At 39.7% G+C, this 23,381-nt stretch overlaps 3 protein-coding genes across 3 annotated transcripts; all 3 read right to left on the reverse strand.

The window, feature by feature from the left end:
- Positions 1–1,905: 1,905 nt before the first annotated feature.
- Positions 1,906–6,842, reverse strand: LOC126808908 (tubulin alpha-1 chain). The gene is made up of 3 exons (XM_050533971.1): positions 6,725–6,842; positions 5,395–5,617; positions 1,906–3,385 (listed from the first exon to the last, which is right to left on the reverse strand). Exons 1-3 carry the CDS (start codon positions 6,725–6,727, stop codon positions 2,259–2,261), a joined length of 1,353 nt encoding a protein of 450 aa, XP_050389928.1. The 5' UTR covers positions 6,728–6,842; the 3' UTR covers positions 1,906–2,258.
- A 2,662-nt stretch (positions 6,843–9,504) lies between these two features.
- On the reverse strand, positions 9,505–15,090 carry LOC130010234 (tubulin alpha-1 chain-like). Its single transcript, XM_050533970.1, has 3 exons — positions 14,976–15,090; positions 11,318–11,540; positions 9,505–10,953 (listed from the first exon to the last, which is right to left on the reverse strand). Exons 1-3 carry the CDS (start codon positions 14,976–14,978, stop codon positions 9,827–9,829), a joined length of 1,353 nt encoding a protein of 450 aa, XP_050389927.1. The 5' UTR covers positions 14,979–15,090; the 3' UTR covers positions 9,505–9,826.
- A 3,135-nt stretch (positions 15,091–18,225) lies between these two features.
- Positions 18,226–22,414, reverse strand: LOC126808909 (tubulin alpha-1 chain-like). The gene is made up of 3 exons (XM_050533975.1): positions 22,303–22,414; positions 21,302–21,524; positions 18,226–19,920 (listed from the first exon to the last, which is right to left on the reverse strand). The coding sequence occupies exons 1-3, from the start codon at positions 22,303–22,305 to the stop codon at positions 18,794–18,796; spliced, it is 1,353 nt and encodes a 450-aa protein (XP_050389932.1). The 5' UTR covers positions 22,306–22,414; the 3' UTR covers positions 18,226–18,793.
- Between the last annotated feature and the right edge of the window lie 967 nt (positions 22,415–23,381).

Genomic DNA, 23,381 nt, shown 5'->3' on the forward strand with positions numbered 1-23,381 from the left:
GTGGGAGAAAACCGGAGGACCCGGAGAAAACCCACGAGGATGGACAGTTCACCCTACTCCTTGTCACGTACAACCAGGGAATCGAAACCCCGCCAGTTGACTCAATGACAGACCTTATTATTCGGCACACACATCCTAACCATTCGGCCATCCAAGCCCCCAAACGTATTAGGATACTCGCGTACGAAACTGACATCAAAGCCTTTAGAGTAACAAATAAATGTCCAGATTTTCAAACCCATTCAATATTTTTATCAGAGTATTGTGATGTGTTGTTCTCTTTGTGGTTATAAAGATCAAGAATATCGGAATGTTTATACAATGTTTTAGACCAAGCAATGTATTTAATGGGGAGTGGATTATTAGTCTGATACCAGAAGAGACGCTTTATAACTAGACTTACTTCCCTTGGATTGCTCTACAATACTTGTCCAGCTCCTACCTTTTCCCAAAGCTTCACTAGGCTGGACATTCTCTACCACAAACGGGGGGACAGCTCCAGAAAAACCGGACGTGATCAACATGTTGCTTTTGACAAGACGATTTTAAAGTTCCTAAAACCTACAGCCCCAACCCCACCCCGACTACCCCAAAACCGACCACCCAAAACCGACCGAAATACGTCAATGGTTTCTGTAATGTATTATACTAGTTCCTTAAAGCACCACAGCTATTTACGAGACTGGCGGTTTGGGACGGGATAAGGCGTCGAGCGGTCCGAATGCTTAACTTCTTCTCCCTCGACCACACCAAACCGCCCGTGATTAATTTCGACATTGCAGGACCATATACTAGGGTACAACAGCTAACCACGTGACTTTCAAGACGTCCATACTAAAACGAGATATTGATTAACCCTTTCACTGCGTATACCCGGTAGTACCGGGTATTATAAAATGTCGGTAAAATGCCCGTACCCGGTATTACCGTGTACTCAGTAAAGCCCTCGCTAAAATTAGTACCGTAACTGCAAGTGCCATCTATTGTATTTTCTATACACTAGAACATATTTCCACGTGTTTCAAAGCGGCAAACCGTAAAATGGTGGAGTGCATTGTGACAACGTAGACGATGCACTCTCGACGAAGTCGTGAATGACGTCTTGCTGACCAACATGTGGACAATTTCGAGGCGGGTGATACACATAATTCGTTTCCAGTTACTTGATAATGATAGTAGTCAGGACAGTGATTGGTATTATGAAGTGTGTGATTTGTTGCGCGACGTTCCGCCCATGGCTAGCTATGTCTCCCGTGCATGATGAACAAGCCCAATGTGAACACGCTAGCCCTGTGTCTGCAGTAGATTCTGACAATAATTCTGATGTTTATAATAATGCTGGCCTGCTGGATCGTAAAATACGTAGGTAATTCCTGATTCCCGAACGTGTAGATCTATTGACTGACTATATTGATAATGATATAGGACTTGGGGATGAAAGTGAAAGTGAAAGTAAAATCAAGGTATTGCAATCCGCACGTGGTCATGGCAGCGGGAGACGTGATGCGCGTGTTCGCGGCGGCATTGCTCATGGCTGCTATTGATATTTTTGTTCATTTTATATATCTTTATCAAAATCCAGTAAAAAAAACAATATCTTTTAAGTATTTCATGGAGAAAAATTCGTTTTCGTGTTAGCTTTAGTGTGAAATGAGAAATCCAAAATGGCCGCCATGACGTCACGTGACTACATTATTATGCAAATTTCCAAAATTCTATTTTTTCCTCTTAGCCCAACCTCATGCCCATCCCAACAGACAAAAAGATTTTTCATAAAAGCTTCCATAAGTACTGCTTGGCATTCAGTTCCAACCTCCCTTTTTTCCTCAAAAAAGGGTCTAGCACAGGCAGTGGATTTACGTCTAGCATTGAAAGGGTTAACAAATTAGATTTTATTGAGTGCATTTTCTGATAGGCTATTTAGATTATGAACATGAGTACATGTATATATTACGGAGAAGGTTCTCTGTTCCCTTTCGTCCCGGAAATAAATAAAAATATCACTTTTTAACTGGCGTCTTTATGTAGTATCACCAGAAAAACTTTGGGTAAATACAATGCTAGAAGATACATATATTTTATAATTAACTCTGATCTAAAAAAAGAAGTTTGAATTGAATGGAATCTGGAGCCGAATCGTATATATGATTAAGTATATATCAACTTAATTTTGTCTTAAAACAGCAGGTTGAAATCAATGGACGCAATTATAAGCCCTGGAGTCGCATTGCGTAAGACTATCCGAAACGATTCATAGTTCAATATTCATCTTCTCCTTCTCCTTCATCATCGCCCCCTTCCGCTCCAACTTCTTCATAATCCTTTTCCAGAGCAGCCAAATCCTCTCTGGCTTCAGAGAATTCTCCTTCTTCCATACCTTCACCAACATACCAGTGGACGAAAGCTCTCTTAGCATACATCAGATCAAATTTATGATCTAGACGAGCCCAGGCTTCAGCAATGGCTGTGGTGTTGCTCAACATGCAAACTGCTCTCTGAACCTTGGCTAAATCACCTCCTGGTACAACAGTTGGTGGTTGGTAGTTGATACCCACTTTAAAACCTGTTGGACACCAGTCCACAAACTGGATGGTTCTTTTGGTTTTAATAGTAGCAATGGCAGCATTGACATCTTTAGGCACAACGTCTCCGCGATACAACATGCAACAAGCCATGTACTTTCCATGACGAGGATCACACTTGACCATCGAGTTTGCTGGTTCGAAACAAGCGTTGGTTATTTCTGCAACGGTGATTTGTTCATGGTAAGCTTTCTCAGCAGACACAATAGGTGCATACGTAGCAAGTGGGAAATGTATCCGAGGATAAGGCACCAAGTTGGTCTGGAATTCAGTTAAATCAACATTCAGGGCGCCATCAAATCGGAGAGAAGCTGTGATAGAACTTACAACCTGCGAGATGATTCTGTTGAGGTTGGTGTAAGTTGGTCTACCAATGTCAAGGTTACGTCGACAAATGTCGTAAATAGCTTCGTTGTCAACCATGAAAGCGACATCTGAATGTTCCAGCGTTGTATGGGTGGTGAGAATAGCGTTGTATGGTTCAACCACGGCAGTGGATATCTGGGGAGCTGGGTAAATGGCGAATTCGAGTTTAGATTTCTTGCCATAATCTACACTTAATCTCTCAAGGAGCAGGGATGTAAAACCAGACCCGGTTCCTCCACCGAAGCTATGGAAGATAAGGAAACCTTGAAGACCAGTGCAACTATCAGCTAATCTTCTGATTTTGTCAAGGACCAAATCAACGATTTCTTTACCGACCGTGTAGTGACCTCGAGCGTAATTATTGGCGGCATCTTCTTTACCAGTGATGAGTTGTTCAGGGTGGAACAGTTGACGGTATGTACCAGTTCGTACTTCATCTGAAGTGAAATAGAAAAGTTCATGTTAAAACAGACCTTCATCTCATAAACTAAGGGCTTAAATTAAAACATATAGTACAATAAATCCATATGATTTTTCTACTAAAGGGATATAAGAATTGATATAAATAGACGAACTAATTGCCAATATTTATAATTAATGAAGTGTATATTTTGCTAAACAAATTTCAATAGAGAATTGAGACATTTTGGGAATTTGATCACGGTGCTAACCGAAAAAATGCATCGGGATTTTCTAGTCTGTTTTTTTATTTTTTTATAAATAATATTATTCAGAATCTGAGGGGATTGGGGCACAAGCAAAGGTTATATATAGCAGTTCACAAATAGATGATAAAAAAGAAAACATTGAAAATTTCAGTCAAATTACTCTATTCTGAAAATTATCACTGTTGGAAGTTTGGACTAGAAATAGGCATCAATTGTCTCCGCACGGTCTCCGAGATCATTTGATTGACAGACGATAACTCCACCCACATTCTCATTGCCTACGATACCCTCGATTGTCAGTCCTGCCATCGACAGTCTCCGGTAGTGACGTCAGTGATTAACGGTAAATGTTAGCTTGGTCAGCCATTTAATGATCTAATTATTAAATGGACGACTGTTTAAATCCAAGTTGTATCCAAGCCTTGGTCTACAGAGTTGATTTTGGGCTTGTTGTATAAATAAAGGCCTATAACATTTGAAGCCTAACGAAAGACTTGCAATAGTCATATTTAGCTTTTAACTAATGTATCTTTAAAGAACTAATGAATAAAATCTTTAAAGAACTAATGAATAAAAAGGGGCCGATGGAACTAACTTCCATAAGTTTCAGCTCCACCTGTATAACGCCCCCGATAAAATGATCATACTCTTTTTTATGTCTAACGTTTTCGCTTTAATTACGCCCTCGCAACAAAGGATATTGTACATCTTCAATAACATAGATAGTAGAATCATATTCAGTCCGGAAATAAAATGGAGTTTAACACGCTACTGTTCTGTAACAACCGGTTTAACGACTATAATTTTCTCCGAACAGTGAAATTTCCGCCGACCCTTCTATCAAACGTTCTTTGTGCACGCGAACCGATGGACGCTTTTTTCTTGCAAGGCCATCTGTCCTGACAAGGGACAACCAAGATGAAACGTCCCAAGGAAATTTCTCGGCTAACACTGGTTTCGATTCCGGGGCCTCCTGGGTGAGCTGTTTCACACATGCTTGTTTAGTTATTACTTGTTGAAATAATACGTGATACGTGATTTAGCATCTCGAGAACATTTTGACAATACCATGTAGGCGAGATTTGCCCGAACATTGACATATGTGTCTACTTTTCACCAACTTCCATCTGTCAAGGGTTCGGTTATATGCAATTATTATATTCACGCGTGGACCATTTCATTCCCAACGCGTACCTGACAAGCGTGCATCGGGTTTCAAAATCGTAAGGTTCTTCGCGGCCCACGACGAAATTCGAATCCGGGCCCCGAGTTCACAAAACATTCTCAGACTTAAGTTAAGAATTTACTCAAAATTGCTCGCCTTATATTTACTAAAATATAGCACTTTATAAAACTTTTGTTGTTTTAATGTATCAAATACATCACTAAGAAACTATGTGCAAAGTTTTGTTTCTGGATGAAAGATATTCCTTATAAACAGTAATTAAAAATTGAGTAAATTCTCAACTTAAGTCTGAGAATGCTCTGTGAACTTGGGGCCCGGATATTCTAGTTTCCGTTAGGCTCCGTCAGTTTCCGCTAGACTCCGACAGTTTCCGCTAGGCTCCGCCAGTGTCCACTAGACCCCGCCAGTGGCCGCTAGGCTACGATATTTTCCGCTAGGCTCCGTCAGTGTCCACTAGGCTCCGTCAGTTTCCGCTAAGCTCTGTCAGTTTCCACTAGACTCCGCCAGTGTCCGCTAGGCTACGACATTTTCCACTATGCTACGGCATTTTCCGCTAGTCTACGTCAGTGTTATAAATGTATTATTTACTTACCAACAACACTAGGTTCCAGATCTACAAAGATAGCTCTAGGTACATGTTTACCAGCTCCTGTTTCACTGAAGAAAGTATTGAAGGAATCGTCTCCACCTCCAATAGTTTTATCTGATGGCATCTGACCATCAGGCTGGATACCATGTTCTAAACAGTACAACTCCCAACATGCATTGCCCATCTGACATCCGGCCTGACCGACATGGATAGAAATACACTCACGCTGAAAACAAAATGTAAAAATGGCGTTGAACGTAATTCACCAGTGATTCACGACAAGTTCATTTAATCTCTAAGAATAGGACGCATTTTAGGAAAAGCAGTTCTAGGAAGAAATAATGGCTGAAAAACCTTTTTTGTAGATATGTGAACTCAAGGTGCACCCGAAATTGTAATCATAATATCTTTGACAGAGCAAAAAGTGGACAATATAAAGGACTAAGCCAATAACAACTTTTATAATTTACGAAATGACTTTCGGACCGTCCGTACAACTGATTAAAATGGAATGACAAATGAAATGAAATAGTGTTTAACAACCCACTGTTCAGATTCGACAGCGCAAATGAAGATTGGCATACGCCATACAGGCTACTATGAGGGAATGTTTTGCCCTGACAACGGCGTAATGGTCTACTCTTACATCGAATTCAAACTGCCAAGGGATCATTTACGTGCACGCTAATATTTACACCGGATCACGGTATTTCGTCCCACCCGAAGGATTTGACATCGTCCCTTATCAGGCCATATTTCCCACAGCACTGACAGCACTGACAAGGGGGGGGGGACCATGCCGGAAAATACCATTGAACTTCCTCGGCCAAAGCAGGGTTTGAACACGACCTCTAGGTTAGCGAGGTTCCAGGTGTGAAATAAAGAACAATTTGCCCGGAAAGTGCTACCGTTTACTCTTCATCGAATTTCAACCGTCAACGTTTACGCCAACGTGTACATCAACGTGTGCGCCATCATGTAAGCCAACGTGTACATCAGCGTATACGCCAACGCGTACATCAACCTGTACGTCAACGTATACATCAACGTGTACGCCATCATGTAAGCCAACGTGTACATCAACGTGTACGCCAACGTGTACATCGATGTGTACATCAACGTATACTCCGACGTGTACATGGGACGCTGCTCCTTACCAAACCCTTCGTCCTGAACCACTGACAAGGGAAAACTACGCCTAATTTTGGCGGCAGCCCCCTTCCCACTGAGCCCATATGCTCTCACAAGAATGTGTCTAAATATTCTCTTATAACTACAGGTAAATATGAATATATAATCTTAATAATAGAATGAATTAAAAATCTCGTCTTACCATGATAAAAATATAAAATATTCGGCTAAATCACAACAGTTTACGATAAACAAAATCGTTTGGAGATGATGTCGATATGATGACCAACAAGATCTCTGTGTGATGCCGTGTCGCGTGGCATCTGTATTTATCACCTGCATATACAATAAACGGTTGTCATGGTTATTACTGATTGATTTTTTAAAAATAATATATGTCAGGTGACAGGACATGCTTCGTTGGATTTTCTCTTTACGTTAATTGAACCAACAAACACATTTTGTGTTTCCATTAAACTATCAGTCGTCATTGATCGAGTTAACGTTGCCTTGGTCTTTATAGTCGTATTATTAGGCTTTCACATTTTGTTTTGGTTCAAATATTATAACTGTTGTGTGAAATACATAGGCTTTGAGGTCGACCAGTTTGAAGCCCGACCCATGATTACCCGGATTTAGATAATTCAATAAACTGATGAAACCCGCCAGACGCGCATCTCGTATCTAGTCTTCCATTGTCTAAGTGATTGGTGCAGTTAACCCAACCTAACAACGCACGGCATCTTCATCCCGCCATCATTGTGTTGTTAGATACAGTGTACAAACCAGAATCATCAATAGATATGTGATCAATAAATATGAACTATAATATTTAAGGTTAAATGAACGTTACTGCGTTGATTTCCCTTTTTCATTAAATTTGATGTTACTCAAGTTACAGTTTGAATTAAATCAAGTTAACCCCCAGTAAGATTTAGGGGCAACATTCTGTAATCTTTCCAGCAGAATGGGTTTATTTTAAGCGGTATGTCTCTTTAATTACATTTGTCTGAATTTAGCAAACAGCAAAATGCCCTGTAACACAGCAACGCCTTAAACAAAACAACAGATCTGTAAAAGGTCTTGTAACACCGCAACGCCATAAACAAATGAAATGGGGTATAACGTCCCACTTTTATGTACTGACAGGGCTAATGAAGACGGAACAATCTTGTACCACATTTCACGACGTCGCGTATTTTTATTTTTAATTTTACATACTATTCCTTCCGAATCATTAAATTGAGTATATATGTTAAAGTCTCTTAGCGTAAAAAAGTAGAATGAATAGGAATTGTCATTTTATAGTATAATACAAGCAAAAGAGAGATGGTTTAACGTCCACTCGACCGACACAAACTAGGTCATTTCGGGACTAACATATTGTTTAATTGTATATCATTAATTCGCTTGTATGTAGGGGTCTTTAGCAGTGGGCGGAAACCGGAGGACACAGAGAAAACCCATTAGGTTGGACAGGCGACCCTTTACGTAGCAGCAGTGAATCGAAACCACGCCACTTGATTCAATGAACGACCGTATGATGCAACACACACGCGTTAGCCATTCGACCACCCCCCACCCCCACCCCCCGACCCCCCGATTTGAGTGATAAAGGAATCCCTTGTAAAGTAGAATATTGTTATACACAGGAATTATGTAGGAGCTAAATCTGTCTATTGCAGGTCTCTGGGCCTTAAATGTTATATAAACTATTAATTAGACATTTATTAACATGCCAAGACCATAATCAACTCTCGATTTCTTCAGATGGCTAGGATTTTAAGATTATTAGAACAGTTCGGTCATTTAATGATTTGATTTCAAAATGGAGAAACGAGGCTAAGACTCGAATGGCCTGTACAATGGTTACGATCAATGCACACATCTTGTCAAAACTACAAACATTGATAAATTCACTCAAAATAAAGTAATTTGAATGAAATTTTCAATATATTCAATTTGCATTATCTATTTTTGAAATATTATAGCGAGAACGGCCTGCTGTTTATCTAAATCTTACATAATGCCCCTTTAATTAATGTTGAATCTCTAATAGGAATTAGCTTAAATATTTCTCAATTCCGTTCATTACTTACAAAGACGTGAATACCCTTATGTACCAACTTATAGGAGGTATCTCTCCCCCCCCCCCCCCGGTTTATTTGCTTACAATATATAGACAATGATTATAGTTGATGGTGTTAACGTTCTAGTTGCGCCAAAGATATACTTGGTGTCATGCCAGATACCCCGGACCTGGCCCTATTCGGGGCACCCACTTTAGGAGCGTCAGATGGGAGGGACATAAATAAACAGAGCATAGAGCATGGAGCATGGCCTCTCCCTTAGATAAACAGAGCATCGACCATGGTCTCTCCCTTAGATAAACAGAACATGGACTATGGTCTCTCCCATAGATGGAACAGAGCATAAACTATGTTCCCTCTCTTATATGAAACAGAGCACGAACCATAGCCCCGCCTTTCCATGAAACAGGGCATGAACCAGTCTGTCTCACTAAGATGAAACATCGCATGAACGTCCAACTATTCTCCGTTGGATGAAACAGAGCGTGGACCATGGCCCCTCCGTTTGATGAAACAGAGGTTGACCCCTGCTGTCCACCTTGAATGAAACAGCATCGATCATGCCCTCCCCCTTTTAGATGAAATTGAGCTTGAACCGTGGTCCCTCTGATAGATAAAACAGGACACGAACCAATGTCCCTCCCTTGGACGAGTTAGAGCATGAACCATGCTGTCTGCCTTTGATGAAACAGATCCCGGGCCATTGTGCCTCTTCCATTTAAAACACAGCTTTAACCGCGATTAAACAGTTTTTAACACAAGAATTTACTAATTTTGAGACAAGATAAGGTTTCGAGTAGTCCACTATTCAAATGTTTTGTACTCATTTGATGCCCCCCCCCCCTCCCGTACTGAGCCTCCGGTCTATTTCATGAAAGTACTGACACAGAAATTTATTTTGATATATTTATTATATTTCGTAAAATATGTTGAACATATGATGGACGGATAGTGATAAGGGCTTGACTATTGAATTTGGGTTAAATTACCATGCATTTTAACACTTTAAATTATGTAGGCGAATGAAATGAAATGGAGTTTAACGTCCTACTGTTCTGCTCCGACTTGTGGGCAAATGAATTTAGGGAATGAATCTGGAATATAATTTGTAACTGGTTTCATCTGTGTGAGAGATATTACAGCCATGAGTTCTGCATTCGGTTTGGTCCAAATATGGTAATTAACATAGCCAACTAATAGTAAGCATACACATTTTAATATTCATCTTCTTCTTCTCCAGCATCGTCACCTCCGTCAACCCCAACTTCCTCATAATCTTTCTCCAAGGCAGCTAAATCTTCTCTAGCTTCAGAGAATTCACCTTCTTCCATACCTTCACCAACATACCAGTGGACGAAAGCTCTCTTAGCATACATCAGATCAAATTTATGATCTAGACGAGCCCAGGCTTCAGCAATGGCTGTGGTGTTGCTCAACATGCAAACTGCTCTCTGAACCTTGGCTAAATCACCTCCTGGTACAACAGTTGGTGGTTGGTAGTTGATACCCACTTTAAAACCTGTTGGACACCAGTCCACAAACTGGATGGTTCTCTTAGTTTTAATGGTAGCAATGGCAGCATTAACATCTTTAGGTACAACGTCCCCACGGTACAACATACAACAAGCCATGTACTTTCCATGGCGAGGATCGCATTTTACCATGGAGTTCGCTGGTTCGAAACAAGCATTTGTAAGTTCAGCAACAGTTAGTTGTTCATGATAAGCCTTCTCAGCAGATATGGTAGGCGCATACGTAGCAAGTGGGAAATGTATCCGAGGATAAGGCACCAAGTTGGTCTGGAATTCAGTTAAATCAACATTCAGGGCGCCATCAAATCGAAGAGAAGCCGTGATAGAACTAACAACCTGTGCGATGATTCGGTTGAGGTTGGTGTAAGTTGGTCTACCAATGTCAAGGTTACGTCGACAAATGTCGTAAATAGCTTCGTTGTCAACCATGAAAGCTACATCTGAATGTTCCAGCGTTGTATGGGTGGTGAGAATAGCGTTGTATGGTTCAACCACGGCAGTGGATATCTGGGGAGCTGGGTAAATGGCGAATTCGAGTTTAGATTTCTTGCCATAATCTACACTTAATCTCTCAAGGAGCAGGGATGTAAAACCAGAACCGGTTCCTCCACCGAAGCTATGGAAGATGAGGAAACCTTGAAGACCAGTGCAACTATCAGCTAATCTTCTGATTTTGTCAAGGACCAAATCAACGATTTCTTTACCGACAGTGTAGTGACCTCGAGCGTAGTTGTTGGCTGCATCTTCTTTGCCAGTGATGAGTTGTTCAGGGTGGAACAGTTGACGGTATGTACCAGTTCGTACTTCATCTGAAACAACATAGAAATATGATTACTTTCATTTGTGTTCAGCGATCGTTGGAATATTGAATTGGATGGCCGGTCAAGTTACCCATCCACCCGCCCAATTGATGGATGTACGTTTGATCAATAACACCAGGCCCCGGCTTCACAGATTATTCTCAGACTAGCCGATGTTTCTTCCAAGGCCCCTGTCATGCAAAACACCATACATTAATTTACTAAGCATGTACATCCTATCAGGGATTCGTTATATAGCATCTTGAATGTTAAGATAAAAGCTGACAACATATCCAGAAACATATCTTACAAATTTCAAAGCTTCGCAACGATATAGACACTTTTCTGAAAGAAAGGTACAGAATTTACTTACCAACAACACTAGGTTCCAGATCTACAAAGATAGCTCTAGGTACATGTTTACCAGCTCCTGTTTCACTGAAGAAAGTATTGAAGGAATCGTCTCCACCTCCAATAGTTTTATCCGATGGCATCTGACCATCAGGCTGGATACCATGTTCTAAACAGTACAACTCCCAACATGCATTGCCCATCTGACAACCGGCCTGGCCCACATGGATAGAGAGACACTCACGCTGAAAACAAAATATCAAAATGGCGCTTAGCTGGAATAGCATTTGTATACTAAGATTAACATTTGTATACTAAAATTAACATTTGTATACTGTACTACATTTGTATACTGTACTACATTTGTATACTGTACTACATTTGTATACTGTACTATATTTGTATACTGTACTACATGTATACTAAAATTAACATTTGTATACTGTACTATATTTGTATACTAAAATTAACATTTGTATACTAAAATCAACGTGTATACTAAAATTAACATTTGTATACTAAAAATAATATTTGTATCTTAATATCTGTATTTATTTTGCAAATCAAACATTTGACATATCAGATTTGTATATTGTGTCTTTGCTTAATTTGATTGTATTTTAATATAATGATAAATGTTTTTTAGAAAATCAAAGAATTGCATTTACATTTCACTCGAAACATACAACGAACAACAAATCTCGAACAACAAATTTCCCATTACAAATCTCCATATACTAATCTTGCAAAACTAATATCAAAATATATTTCTCCAAATTCATCTAACCTGAACATTATGGGCGCTAGTGGTAAGCTGTGGAACGGCTCGACCTACCGATAAAACAGTAGCTGCGCTATACCGTTCTTTGATAATATACATTCTACCTTGTAAATTAATGCTTATATAATAATTATTAAACACTTTATACAATTATAATTTTAATTAATTTACATGTACTTATAATGTTGTAAATGAATTCCTAACGGAGATGAAATATAACTAAAATCGTTTCAGTTTGATAGAAAGATGTTTCATAATCGTTCATGCCGAGTAAATATTTCTTTTTGTTTTTGTGATTTGAGTGTGTTATTTTGAAATAATTTCATTAGCATATTATACTAAAATATTACAGATGGATAGAAAGACGTGTATCGATATTATCTTAATAAATGTTGCATTGGATAAAATCACCCTGACGAAATATTGCCTACTTCTTTTTTTTTCTAACACCATTTATTCATCAAATGCTTTACATGTTTTAAAATATAAAAAGATACAACATTCAATTATGTAATCTGAAAACCAATTGGGGCTTATATAAATTCATCCCCTCTAAGATACGATTTTAAAAATTATTATAATTATGAGTTAATCTATTACAAGGAGGGGGGGGGGTGGATGGCCGAATGGTTAGCACGTGCGTGCTGTATCACAAAGCCTGTCATTGAGTCAACTGGCGTGGTTTCGAATCCCCGGTTGTACGTGGTAAGGAGCAAGGGCGCCTGTCCAACCTCGTGGGTTTTCTCTGGGTCCTCCGGTTTCATCCCACTGCTAAAGACCCCTACGCGCAAGCGAATTATTGAAATAAAATTAAACCATATGTTAGTCCCGAAATGACCTAGTTTGTGTCGAGTGGACGTTAAACCCCATTTCTCTCTCTCTCTCTCTCTCTCTCTCTCTCTCTCTCTCTCTCTCTCTCTCTCTCTCTCTCTCTCTATTACAAGGAAACATATTAAGACGAGTATATTGTTTAATAATTCTTATAATTATCCATTTATATGAAATGTTAAATTACAAGGGGCACTCTAATTATCAAAGATCTGAAAACAAGTCAGGCCTTATATAAATTATTTCTATCAATCTGATATCTCCCCTACGAAATTATTTACAAAATGTTAAGTACATTGTTTACAATTATAATTATATAAAGAGTATAATAAGTATTATATAAGCATTAATTTACAAGGTAGAATGTATATTATCAAAGAACCGTATAGCGCGGCTACTTTTTTATCGGTAGGTAGAGCCATTCCACAGCCCACTACTAGTGTCCTCTGTAAGATGAATTTGGATAAATGTTTTTTGACATTGGTTTTACAAGATCGGTATAAGGAGATTTGTATTTTGAAATTTGTTGTTCGAATTTTGCTTTTCGTTGTATGTTTCTGATAAAAGGTGTATGTACTTTTTTTGATTTTCTAAAAGCACTTTTATTATTATATTAAAATACAATTAAATTAAAAAAAGATACAGTATACAAATCTGATGCGACAAATATTTGATTTGTAAAGGAAATGTTCATTTTGAGATACAAATGTTCATTTTGAGATACAAATGTTCATTTTGAGATACAAATGTTCATTTTGAGATACAAATGTTAATCTTAGTATACAAATGTCGAAATATGACAACGGAACAAAAAAAATACGAATTAAAGGACTATGAATTAAGAAAACTGAATAAAGAGCTGTTTGGTTTTCCATAGTGCCTTTCCAAGCCGCATGTCCTGTACCCCTGGCAAGGGGAAACCACACTGAACCCGGAAGGTGAGCGAGTATCTTACCCAGAGGGCCGCAATGGTCCCCACAAGAATATGTCAAATATTCTGTTTTAACTACACGTAAATATGAATATATAATCTTAATAGATTTGAATTTAAAAGGCATATAGTGTCTTACAGACAAAAAGACGCAATTCCTTGCCAAGCCCTCCATTTCGCACCACTGACAAAAGGAAACCACGCTGAAATTACGAGGCGAGCGCACTTTCCACTGGGAAATATTCTCTTATAAATGTGTGGGAGAGAGTGGATAGAATGTCCCTTTAATAACACCTGTTTTCTTACTCATAGCTATTAATATTAACCCTTTCCAGCATGTGAGAGAGGGAGAGAGGGTGTCAGTTGAGTTGATAGGAGTAGGCCGGTAAACACACAGTAAACAACATCGCTGTTCAGTCGTATAGGTTGGCGGAATAAAGTCTCTTCAACAACAAGTAAAAGATGTTGTGGTAGGTTCCCACTATCGTGCGATGCGTTACAGTAGGATATTCCCTATTGAGTCCACGATCTGCTGTGTGAAGATACGTTCGGATACTCTTCGTTACCGTTAACATGATTGCTAACCTCAATGATCACCACGATTACTCCATGATTAAATGAACTGAAATGAAATGGGGTTTAACATCCTACTGTTCTGTTCCGACTGGGTTAATGAAGACGGGCATACACCATACCATGTGCTATGAGGGATATTTTTCCCCGGTAGCGGCACTATGGCCTAGTTACTTTTATATCGAATTCCAACTGCCAAGGGATATTTTACGTGCAGGCCAATGTATACACGGGACCTCAGTTTTTCGTTCCATGATTAAAAGCTAGCATAAGTTATTATTTTCGTGGCCATCTTTCCAACCTCGTGGGTTTACTCCGGGTCCTCCGGTTTCCTCCCACTGCTAAAGAACCCTAAGCGCAAGCGAATTATTGAAATAAAATTAAAAACCATGTTAGTCCCGAAATGACCTAGTCTGTGTCGAGTGGACGTTAAACTCCATTTCTCTCTCTCTCTCTCTCTCTCTCTCTCTCTCTCTCTCTCTCGTGGCCATGTCTTTTGGAACGGTCACAAATATAAACATAATATTATTAATATATTTCAAATTAAATAAGTAGATAGTGTCTTACCATGATCAAAATATAAAATATTCGGTTAAATCACAACAGTTTACGATAAACAAAATCGTTTAGAGATGATGTCGATATGATGACCAACAAGATCTCTGTGTGATGCAGTGTCGCGTGGCATCTGTATTTATCACCTGCATATACAATAAACGGTTGTCATGGTTATTATTGATTGATTTTTTAAAAATAATATATGTCAGGTGACAGGACATGCTTCGTTGAATTTTCTCTTTACTTTATTTGAACCAATAAACATATTTTGTGTTGCCTTTAAGCTATCAGGCGTCATTGAAAACATTTTGTGCATTCCATTATCAAAATGGAAACAGTTCGGAGATAAAAGTCTTAGTACTGATGTACCAAAACTGCAGAAAAATTTATCTGACTGCAATTAAAAACTTACTTGTTGAAACAATCTTATGTTGACTAAATTTTTGAACAGGCATGTATATAGTTTATTGCTCTTAAAAGTGCGGTGAGCATGCTTATGGATGGATTTGGCGCTTAAGAAGTGGACATTTATTATTATTATTATTATTATTATTATTATTATCGAAAGTGTGAACAATTCTGGGATGCTTTTAACTTTATTGAATATCATTAAGACAGGTTGGACAGGCGACCCTATTCCTTGTCCGCTTGTACGTGACAAGGAATAGTGTCGTCTGTCCAACCTCGCGGGTTTTCCCCGTGCCCCCACCCACGCTCTTAAAGACCCGTACGCACAGGTAAATCATCCAAATAAAATTGAACAACGAGTTAGTCACGAAATGACCTAGGTTGTCTCGAGTGGACGTTAAACCACTCTCTCTCTCTCTCCCTCTCTCCTCCTCTCAATTAGGCTTTCACATTTTTTTTTATAATAATTTAACCGCTTCGCCCACCTGTTGGACTGTTTATATTGCGGGAATTACTTTAGTGCGTAAGTTAACCCTTGTGGGTGCACGGTGTGAGAATCACATAGCGGGTATCAGGGGTCCATATGGACCCCAGTTATAATTCAAACTTTTTACGTACAGATATATTTGAATTAAAAGACAGCAGTTTGGGTTTTTTGCATTCATATTTGACATCTGAAAAACAACTAAATTGTTATCCAAAGACATTTTAGTAACATATGGAAAAGATTCAATAATTCTCACAAAATTGTTACTATGTGTACTATGTGATAAAGAGGTTAAATGGGAATTCACGCTTGATACAAAAACCATTGAATATTTGGAATTCATCACTTTATTATTGGTATTTGTAATATGCAGATGCTAAAAGAGAGAATACTCTGGCATAAGCAATATGGTATCAGACAGCAAACACATTAGTAAATTCCCTACTGTGAGTTATCAGCTAGGGGTCCGATTAGACCCCATGTTCCCGTCAAACGTTGGGCCTGATTTGCAAGTGACATAACTCTGCTGGTGGGAAGCAGATGAATACCGATCTCTTCGCTACGTGTAAAATATATAGGAGACAAAGTCACTAAATTTCAGAAAGCAGTGCCCAGTAGTCATTACAAAACACCATAAAACATGTGCATGGGGTTCACGGAGATCCCCACGTGCACCGACAAGGGTTAAGGGATATTATCACCACCGTGTAAACTCTTTGGAGTCGATCAGTTAGAGCTCGATAATTGAAATGTTACCGTTATGGGTGTCCAGTATATACTTGGCATAGGACGTAGCTGTTAACAAATACTCTATATACTTGGTAAGGGACGTAAATGAAATGAAATGAAATGAAATGGGGTTTAACGTCCTACTGTTCTGCTCCTAACCTGGGCTAATGAAGACGGGCATACGCCATACAGTGTGCTATGAGGGAAATTTTGCCCGGACAGCGGCACTACGGCCTACTCTTATATCGAATTCCAACTGCCAAGGGATCTTTTACGTGCACGCCAATTGGTAAGGGACGTAGCTGTTAACAAATACCGTATGATCCAGTTACAGATGGACCTTTATCATCCAGTTATGACAGGCCATGGTATACTTCGCATAAGTCGTAGCTTTAATTTTCAAATTCCCTGACTCATTATCTCCGTAGACCGCCCTAGTTACGGCCTTTCGTTGTCTATTTACATAAGCGTTTAGTGTAGTTATTTAATCCAACCTAGTAACGCACGGCATCTCCATCCCGACACCACCGTGTGTATTGTTACCATAGAAACCAGAATCATATATAGATATGTGATCAATAAATACAAATTTTAATATTTAAACATACATTATCCAAGAGCTAAATCTACCTATTGAAAGTCTTTTTGGGGCTTCAGATGTTATAGAAAATATTAATTAGACCTTTATTTACACGACAAGTACAAAGTAGACCCACGGATGGCTTGGATACAGTTTGGATTTAAACAGTCGTCCATTTGAAATTAAATCAATAAATTGATTTTACACAATCTTAAGAGAACAATTAACATATTGAAAACTTCATACCACCAGTAAGATAGTGGCAAGATTTTGTAATTCGAGATTCGGGATTCGGCAATAACGCAGGTAAATGCGAGAGAGGACTGCCCGGTGCATAATTCCTTTCCAAGCACACTGTATGGCGTATGCCCGTCTTCATTAGCCCAGTCAGAACAGAACAGTAGGACGTTAAAATCCATTTCATTTCCAAAATGATAAACCGAATTTTCATCGTCTGTCATTGGGTCAAATGGCTGGGTTTCGATTCCCAGCTTAGGATCGCCGGTACAACCACAGCTACAGAACCATACACGAACGCGAATTTTCATCGTGTCATTGAGTCAAATGGCTGGGTTTCGATTCCTAGCTTAGGATCGCCGGTACAACCACTGCTACAGAACCTTACACGAACGCAAATTATTGAAATACAGCTCAACAGTATGACCTAAACGGTGTCGGGTGGACTTTAATACCCACCCCTTTCTCTGATTTTAATGTATCAAATGGTTGGGATATCATCGCTTTAATCCAACTAGCCCCTCACCCCTTCTCCGCCCCTAACCCCCAACGCGACGATGCAACGATGAGACAGAGCATGAACCATGGTGTCCTCCGCCCCGTTAAACACATAGCATGGACCATAGTGGCTTGGTGACTTACACCATAGCACGAAACTTTCCCTGCTTTGATATATAGCGTGCACCATGGTGGCTTCGTGACTTGCAGCATAGCACGAATCTTGCTCCCCTTTAATACATAGCATGGAACATGGCGGTTGGTGACTTGCAACAGAACCTTTCGTGTTCATGAAGACACAGAAATTTTTCACACACAAATTTTATTGACACATAAATTTTATTGTTATCTTTATTTCGTAACATATGCAGAAAATGGAAGTCTACGTTAAGATGGAAAGATGGTGATAAAGGCTTGTCGAGTGAATTTGTATTACAGTTTGTCACTGGTTTCACCTGTGAGAGAGATATTACATAATGATGCAGCTCATAGTTCGGTAAGAAGTTCATTGGTGCAGCGAGAACACATATCATCATGCATTTTACATTTTAGATAATGTATTTGGATTTCGATTATAATTTGTCACTGGTTTGATCTGTGGGAGAGATATTACAGATTTATGAAACTAATAGTTATGTATTCATTTTGGTATAGAAGTCCAAATATGGCAATCATATTGCCATTTGAAATGTTATATTAACAAAGATCTTTTATTCTACTGTTAGTTGTTTTTTTTGTGTTCAAACACTATTATTACATCAGCAGTTACACTGGTTTAACCGGGACACAAAGTTAAAAACCTTACAGGTGCTCCTTAACTACATCTTAAGAAATATGGACGGAACGAAGAGGATTTAAGGATTTAACAATCATTACACCTAAGACACTTTAATATTCATCTTCTTCTTCCCCAGCATCGTCACCTCCGTCAACCCCAACTTCCTCATAATCTTTCTCAAGGGCAGCTAAATCTTCTCTAGCTTCAGAGAATTCACCTTCTTCCATACCTTCACCAACATACCAGTGGACAAAGGCTCTCTTTGCATACATTAGATCAAATTTATGATCTAGACGAGCCCAGGCTTCAGCGATTGCTGTGGTGTTGCTCAACATGCAAACTGCTCTCTGAACCTTGGCTAAATCACCTCCTGGTACAACTGTTGGTGGTTGGTAGTTGATACCTACTTTAAAACCTGTTGGACACCAGTCCACAAACTGGATAGTTCTCTTGGTTTTAATTGCAGCAATGGAAGCATTAACATCTTTAGGTACAACGTCCCCACGGTACAACATACAACAAGCCATGTACTTTCCATGACGAGGATCGCATTTGACCATCTGATTTGCAGGTTCAAAACAAGCGTTGGTTATTTCTGCAACGGTCAGTTGCTCATGATAAGCCTTTTCAGCAGATATTACTGGTGCGTAGGTAGCAAGGGGGAAGTGGATCCGAGGATATGGTACTAAATTGGTCTGAAATTCAGTTAAGTCAACATTCAGCGCGCCATCAAATCTGAGAGAAGCAGTAATAGAGCTGACAATCTGGCCAATCAAACGATTGAGATTTGTGTAGGTGGGTCGCCCAATATCTAAATTACGACGACAGATGTCGTAAATAGCTTCGTTATCCACCATGAAAGCGACATCTGTATGTTCCAGTGTCGTATGTGTGGTGAGAATAGCGTTGTATGGTTCAACCACGGCAGTGGATATCTGGGGAGCTGGGTAAATGGCGAATTCGAGTTTAGATTTCTTGCCATAATCTACACTTAATCTCTCCAAAAGTAGGGATGTTAAACCCGAACCGGTTCCTCCACCGAAGCTATGGAAGATGAGGAAACCTTGAAGGCCAGTACAATTATCAGCCATTTTCCTTACTCTGTCCAGGACCAAATCAATGATTTCTTTACCGACGGTGTAATGACCTCGAGCGTAATTATTGGCGGCATCTTCTTTACCAGTGATGAGTTGCTCTGGATGGAACAGTTGACGATATGTACCAGTTCGTACCTCATCTAAAATAAAATCAAATCAGTAAGATTGCTGTTATTTTTTTTTCAGAGAATGATTGGCATCTTGAATTTGTTTGAGTGACCAAGTCACCTCCCACTGATGGTTGTAAATTTGATCAGAGACTCATTAGCATATTAATTTGGTTTGGGCGGCTCATTCCCGTGGGTTATAGCGATGGAATAGGGATTAACGTCATACGTGTATGCCCCAACCGAAGTTAATGAAGGCGGGGATACACCAGTGTATTGTGAGGGAAATTAAGCCCAGAAAGCCGCGCCATGTCCATCTTCTATTTCGAATGGGGCTTTTACTTACACGCTAACGTGTACCCGGGACCTTAGTTTGTCGTCGCATCCGAACATCTAAACGCTGTTCCCTGACAGGCGCTTTACGGACAACACGGGGGTTGCACCCAAGGCAACGCCTTAATCACTAAGGCACTGCCGAATCCGCGATACTTGGCTGAAACTCACCATCTATGGATAATAATATTCCTCTAATTTTGGGGCTAATCAAGGCGAAAATTTTTTATTCCGTATGGGTCCCAATGATCTCTGGACATGCTAAATGCGCAATAGCACCCCACTAATCTGGACACAGGAAATATATAAATAATTATGGTTAATCATTATCGGGACTAACATATGGTTCAATTTTATTTCAATATTTTGCTTGTGCGTAGGGGTCTTAGCAGTGGGAGAAAACCCACGCGGTTGGATAGGCGACCTACAAGCGGGGAATCGAGTCCACGCCACTTGACTCAATGACAGATGTTTTGATGCAAAGCGCACGCGTTAATAATTCGACATGACGATCAACTGTACATATCCTTGGGAATGGGGTGACATAGGCTTAACCTGTTTCTGGGGAGACATATAACCAATCTGTTCTTGAGTACAGCCTAACATAGACCGCCTAACCTTTGCCGTGGAGGGGCAACATAACTGTACGTGGGAGTGGGGGAGGTCTTGCCTATACCTACCCTGTTTCTGGGTAAAGGAAGATATTAACCTAAACAGTCCCAAGTCATTTCCAAAAGACCTAATATGTTCCATAGGAGGGCGCCATAGGCCTAACCGGTTTTTGGAAAGAGCGGCTTAGGCCTAACTGGATCCTGGCTAGGGGTGACATAGTCCAGGCAATCCTAAACTTACAAATGTAAAATAAAAAAAGACTTTGTTAGTGATACTAAATGAAATGTGGTATTATGGCACGTCAGCTCCAACCGGGATATATTGCGCCAAAAGTTAGTGATACAAGCTCTACTATCAAGACAAAAAGTTACCACGTATGGGCCTGGCGTCCTTAAATGATTGCAAAGTGTTTTCATAACGTCACAGACATGTAGAGAATTTACTGAAAGAAAGACAGAAATATACTTACCAACAACATTTGGTTCCAGGTCTACAAAGATGGCTCTGGGTACATGTTTACCAGCTCCTGTTTCACTGAAGAAAGTATTGAAGGAATCGTCACCATAGCCGATTGTAGTGTCTGATGGCATCTGACCATCAGGCTGGATACCATGTTCTAAACAGTACAACTCCCAACATGCATTGCCCATCTGACATCCGGCCTGGCCCACATGGATAGAGAGACACTCACGCTGAAAAGATGGTAATAAATAGTAAAGTACAAGTAGCTGGGGCGTGTTCAGGAATTTTAGCAGCGGAGGGACCGGGAAGGAACAGCATACAGTTTGGCGAGAGGTCTTGGGTATAACTCTGAAACAATATCTCTGCTCATTTAGGTGCAAACATGTATTGGATTAGCATTGCACGTTTGTTATTCGATGAGTGTAACAGAAACAAGATATTCTCTGCATGAAAAGCGAGGGGTCAGTATGGGTCAGTATCCCCTGTAGACGACCAACCCCCTCGCTGAACACGCTCCTGAGTAGCTGATCGGGCGTTGTGCGGGTAGAGCCCCGAACCGGGCGTATTATAACTCCGATGTAGACCCCCCCACCCCATTCGAGCTGTCATTATGCCCCAAATGTCAACATCGGGGCAGCCCCAGTGTAGCCACCAACCCCAAACAGGGAAACAGACATGTATATTAAAATTCTAAAGGTATTTACGATTACACGTGATGATGCCAGGGTTGGACACGAAAAGGTATCATTGAGTCATATTAAATGTTAAAATTACTTTGGATTATACCTTTTTTTATTAAACAGGGTACACATAAGTTCCTTCCATCTGGAGAAGAGAGAGAGAGAGAGAGAGAGAGAGAGAGAGAGAGAGAGACCCTTCGTCATGTACAAGCCAGGAATCGAAACCACGTCACTTGACTCAATGACAGACCTTATGATCTAACGCACGCGCGTTAAATCATTCGGCCAGCCAACCCCCTTTAAGCTATAAGTAGTAATAGTAACTTACCATTTTGAAGATAATACAAATATCTATGTCAACTCAAACAATTTCAAATTGAAATTTGGGAGATGTTGTTGATGTGATGATCAACGAGATCTATGTGTGGTGCCGCGTCGCGTGTCACATGTGCTTACAACACAAACAGTCAGGTTGTCATGGTTTTGCCTTATTGATTTTTGTCAAGTACCTTTACCATGAAAGGGCACGCTTCGCTAGTTTTTATGTTTACTTATAAACGAATCAATTTTGTATCTTTATGTTTCATTGTTCCTGTGTTTGATGAAGCATCACTCTTCAATCGGCCAACTTAACAACACGCCTCATCCTTGCCTGTGATGATTGCGCGTGTTGCTACCTTAGAAACCAAAGAGAAATAAAGTTTTATTTGCAATCAATAAGTATGAACTTTGAGATTATTTGAGATTAATAATATTATTTCTGAATTCTACAAACAACAAATGTCTTGTTACATAGCGACGACATCATGCGATAATATTTATATAGTGTTACATTCATGTTTTGTGTTCTTTCATCTGGTTTGTTTTACGCAATGATCATAAGGTTTATCATGAAGCCAAGTGGCGTGGTTTCGTTCCCGCACTTGTACGTGACAAGGAGTGAAATCGCCTATCCGATCCTCCGGTTTCCTCCCACTACTAAAAATCCCTACGCGCAAGCAGATTATTGAAATATAAATGAGCTATATGCTAGTACTCTCTGAGATGCATTTCAAGTTACTTATACGATGCGGATATACACATAAAATATCCAAATGCTTTAGTTTCTAAACATTAACACTGGTAGGGATGTTGGCATTAGTGAATTGAAATGAAGTGCATAGGCGTAGGCGGCCAATCTCCGTTGGAGGGGGTGGGGGTGGGGGGGAGCTGATGCTATTTTCCCCGAATATTTCAGAACGAATCAATCTTAAACTAAAACGAGTTTTCCACAAACGTTATTGTGCGAGTCTTAAGTATTATGTATTCAAAACGTAAACTAAGAGCGATTTCATTTTACTTGTATAATTATATTTCTATGATATATCGTCTCATTCTCTGTTTGTGCCCGAAAAACGGAAATACATT

Source organism: Patella vulgata, chromosome 1 (assembly GCF_932274485.2).
Source record: "Patella vulgata chromosome 1, xgPatVulg1.2, whole genome shotgun sequence".
Lineage (NCBI taxonomy): Eukaryota > Metazoa > Mollusca > Gastropoda > Patellidae > Patella > Patella vulgata.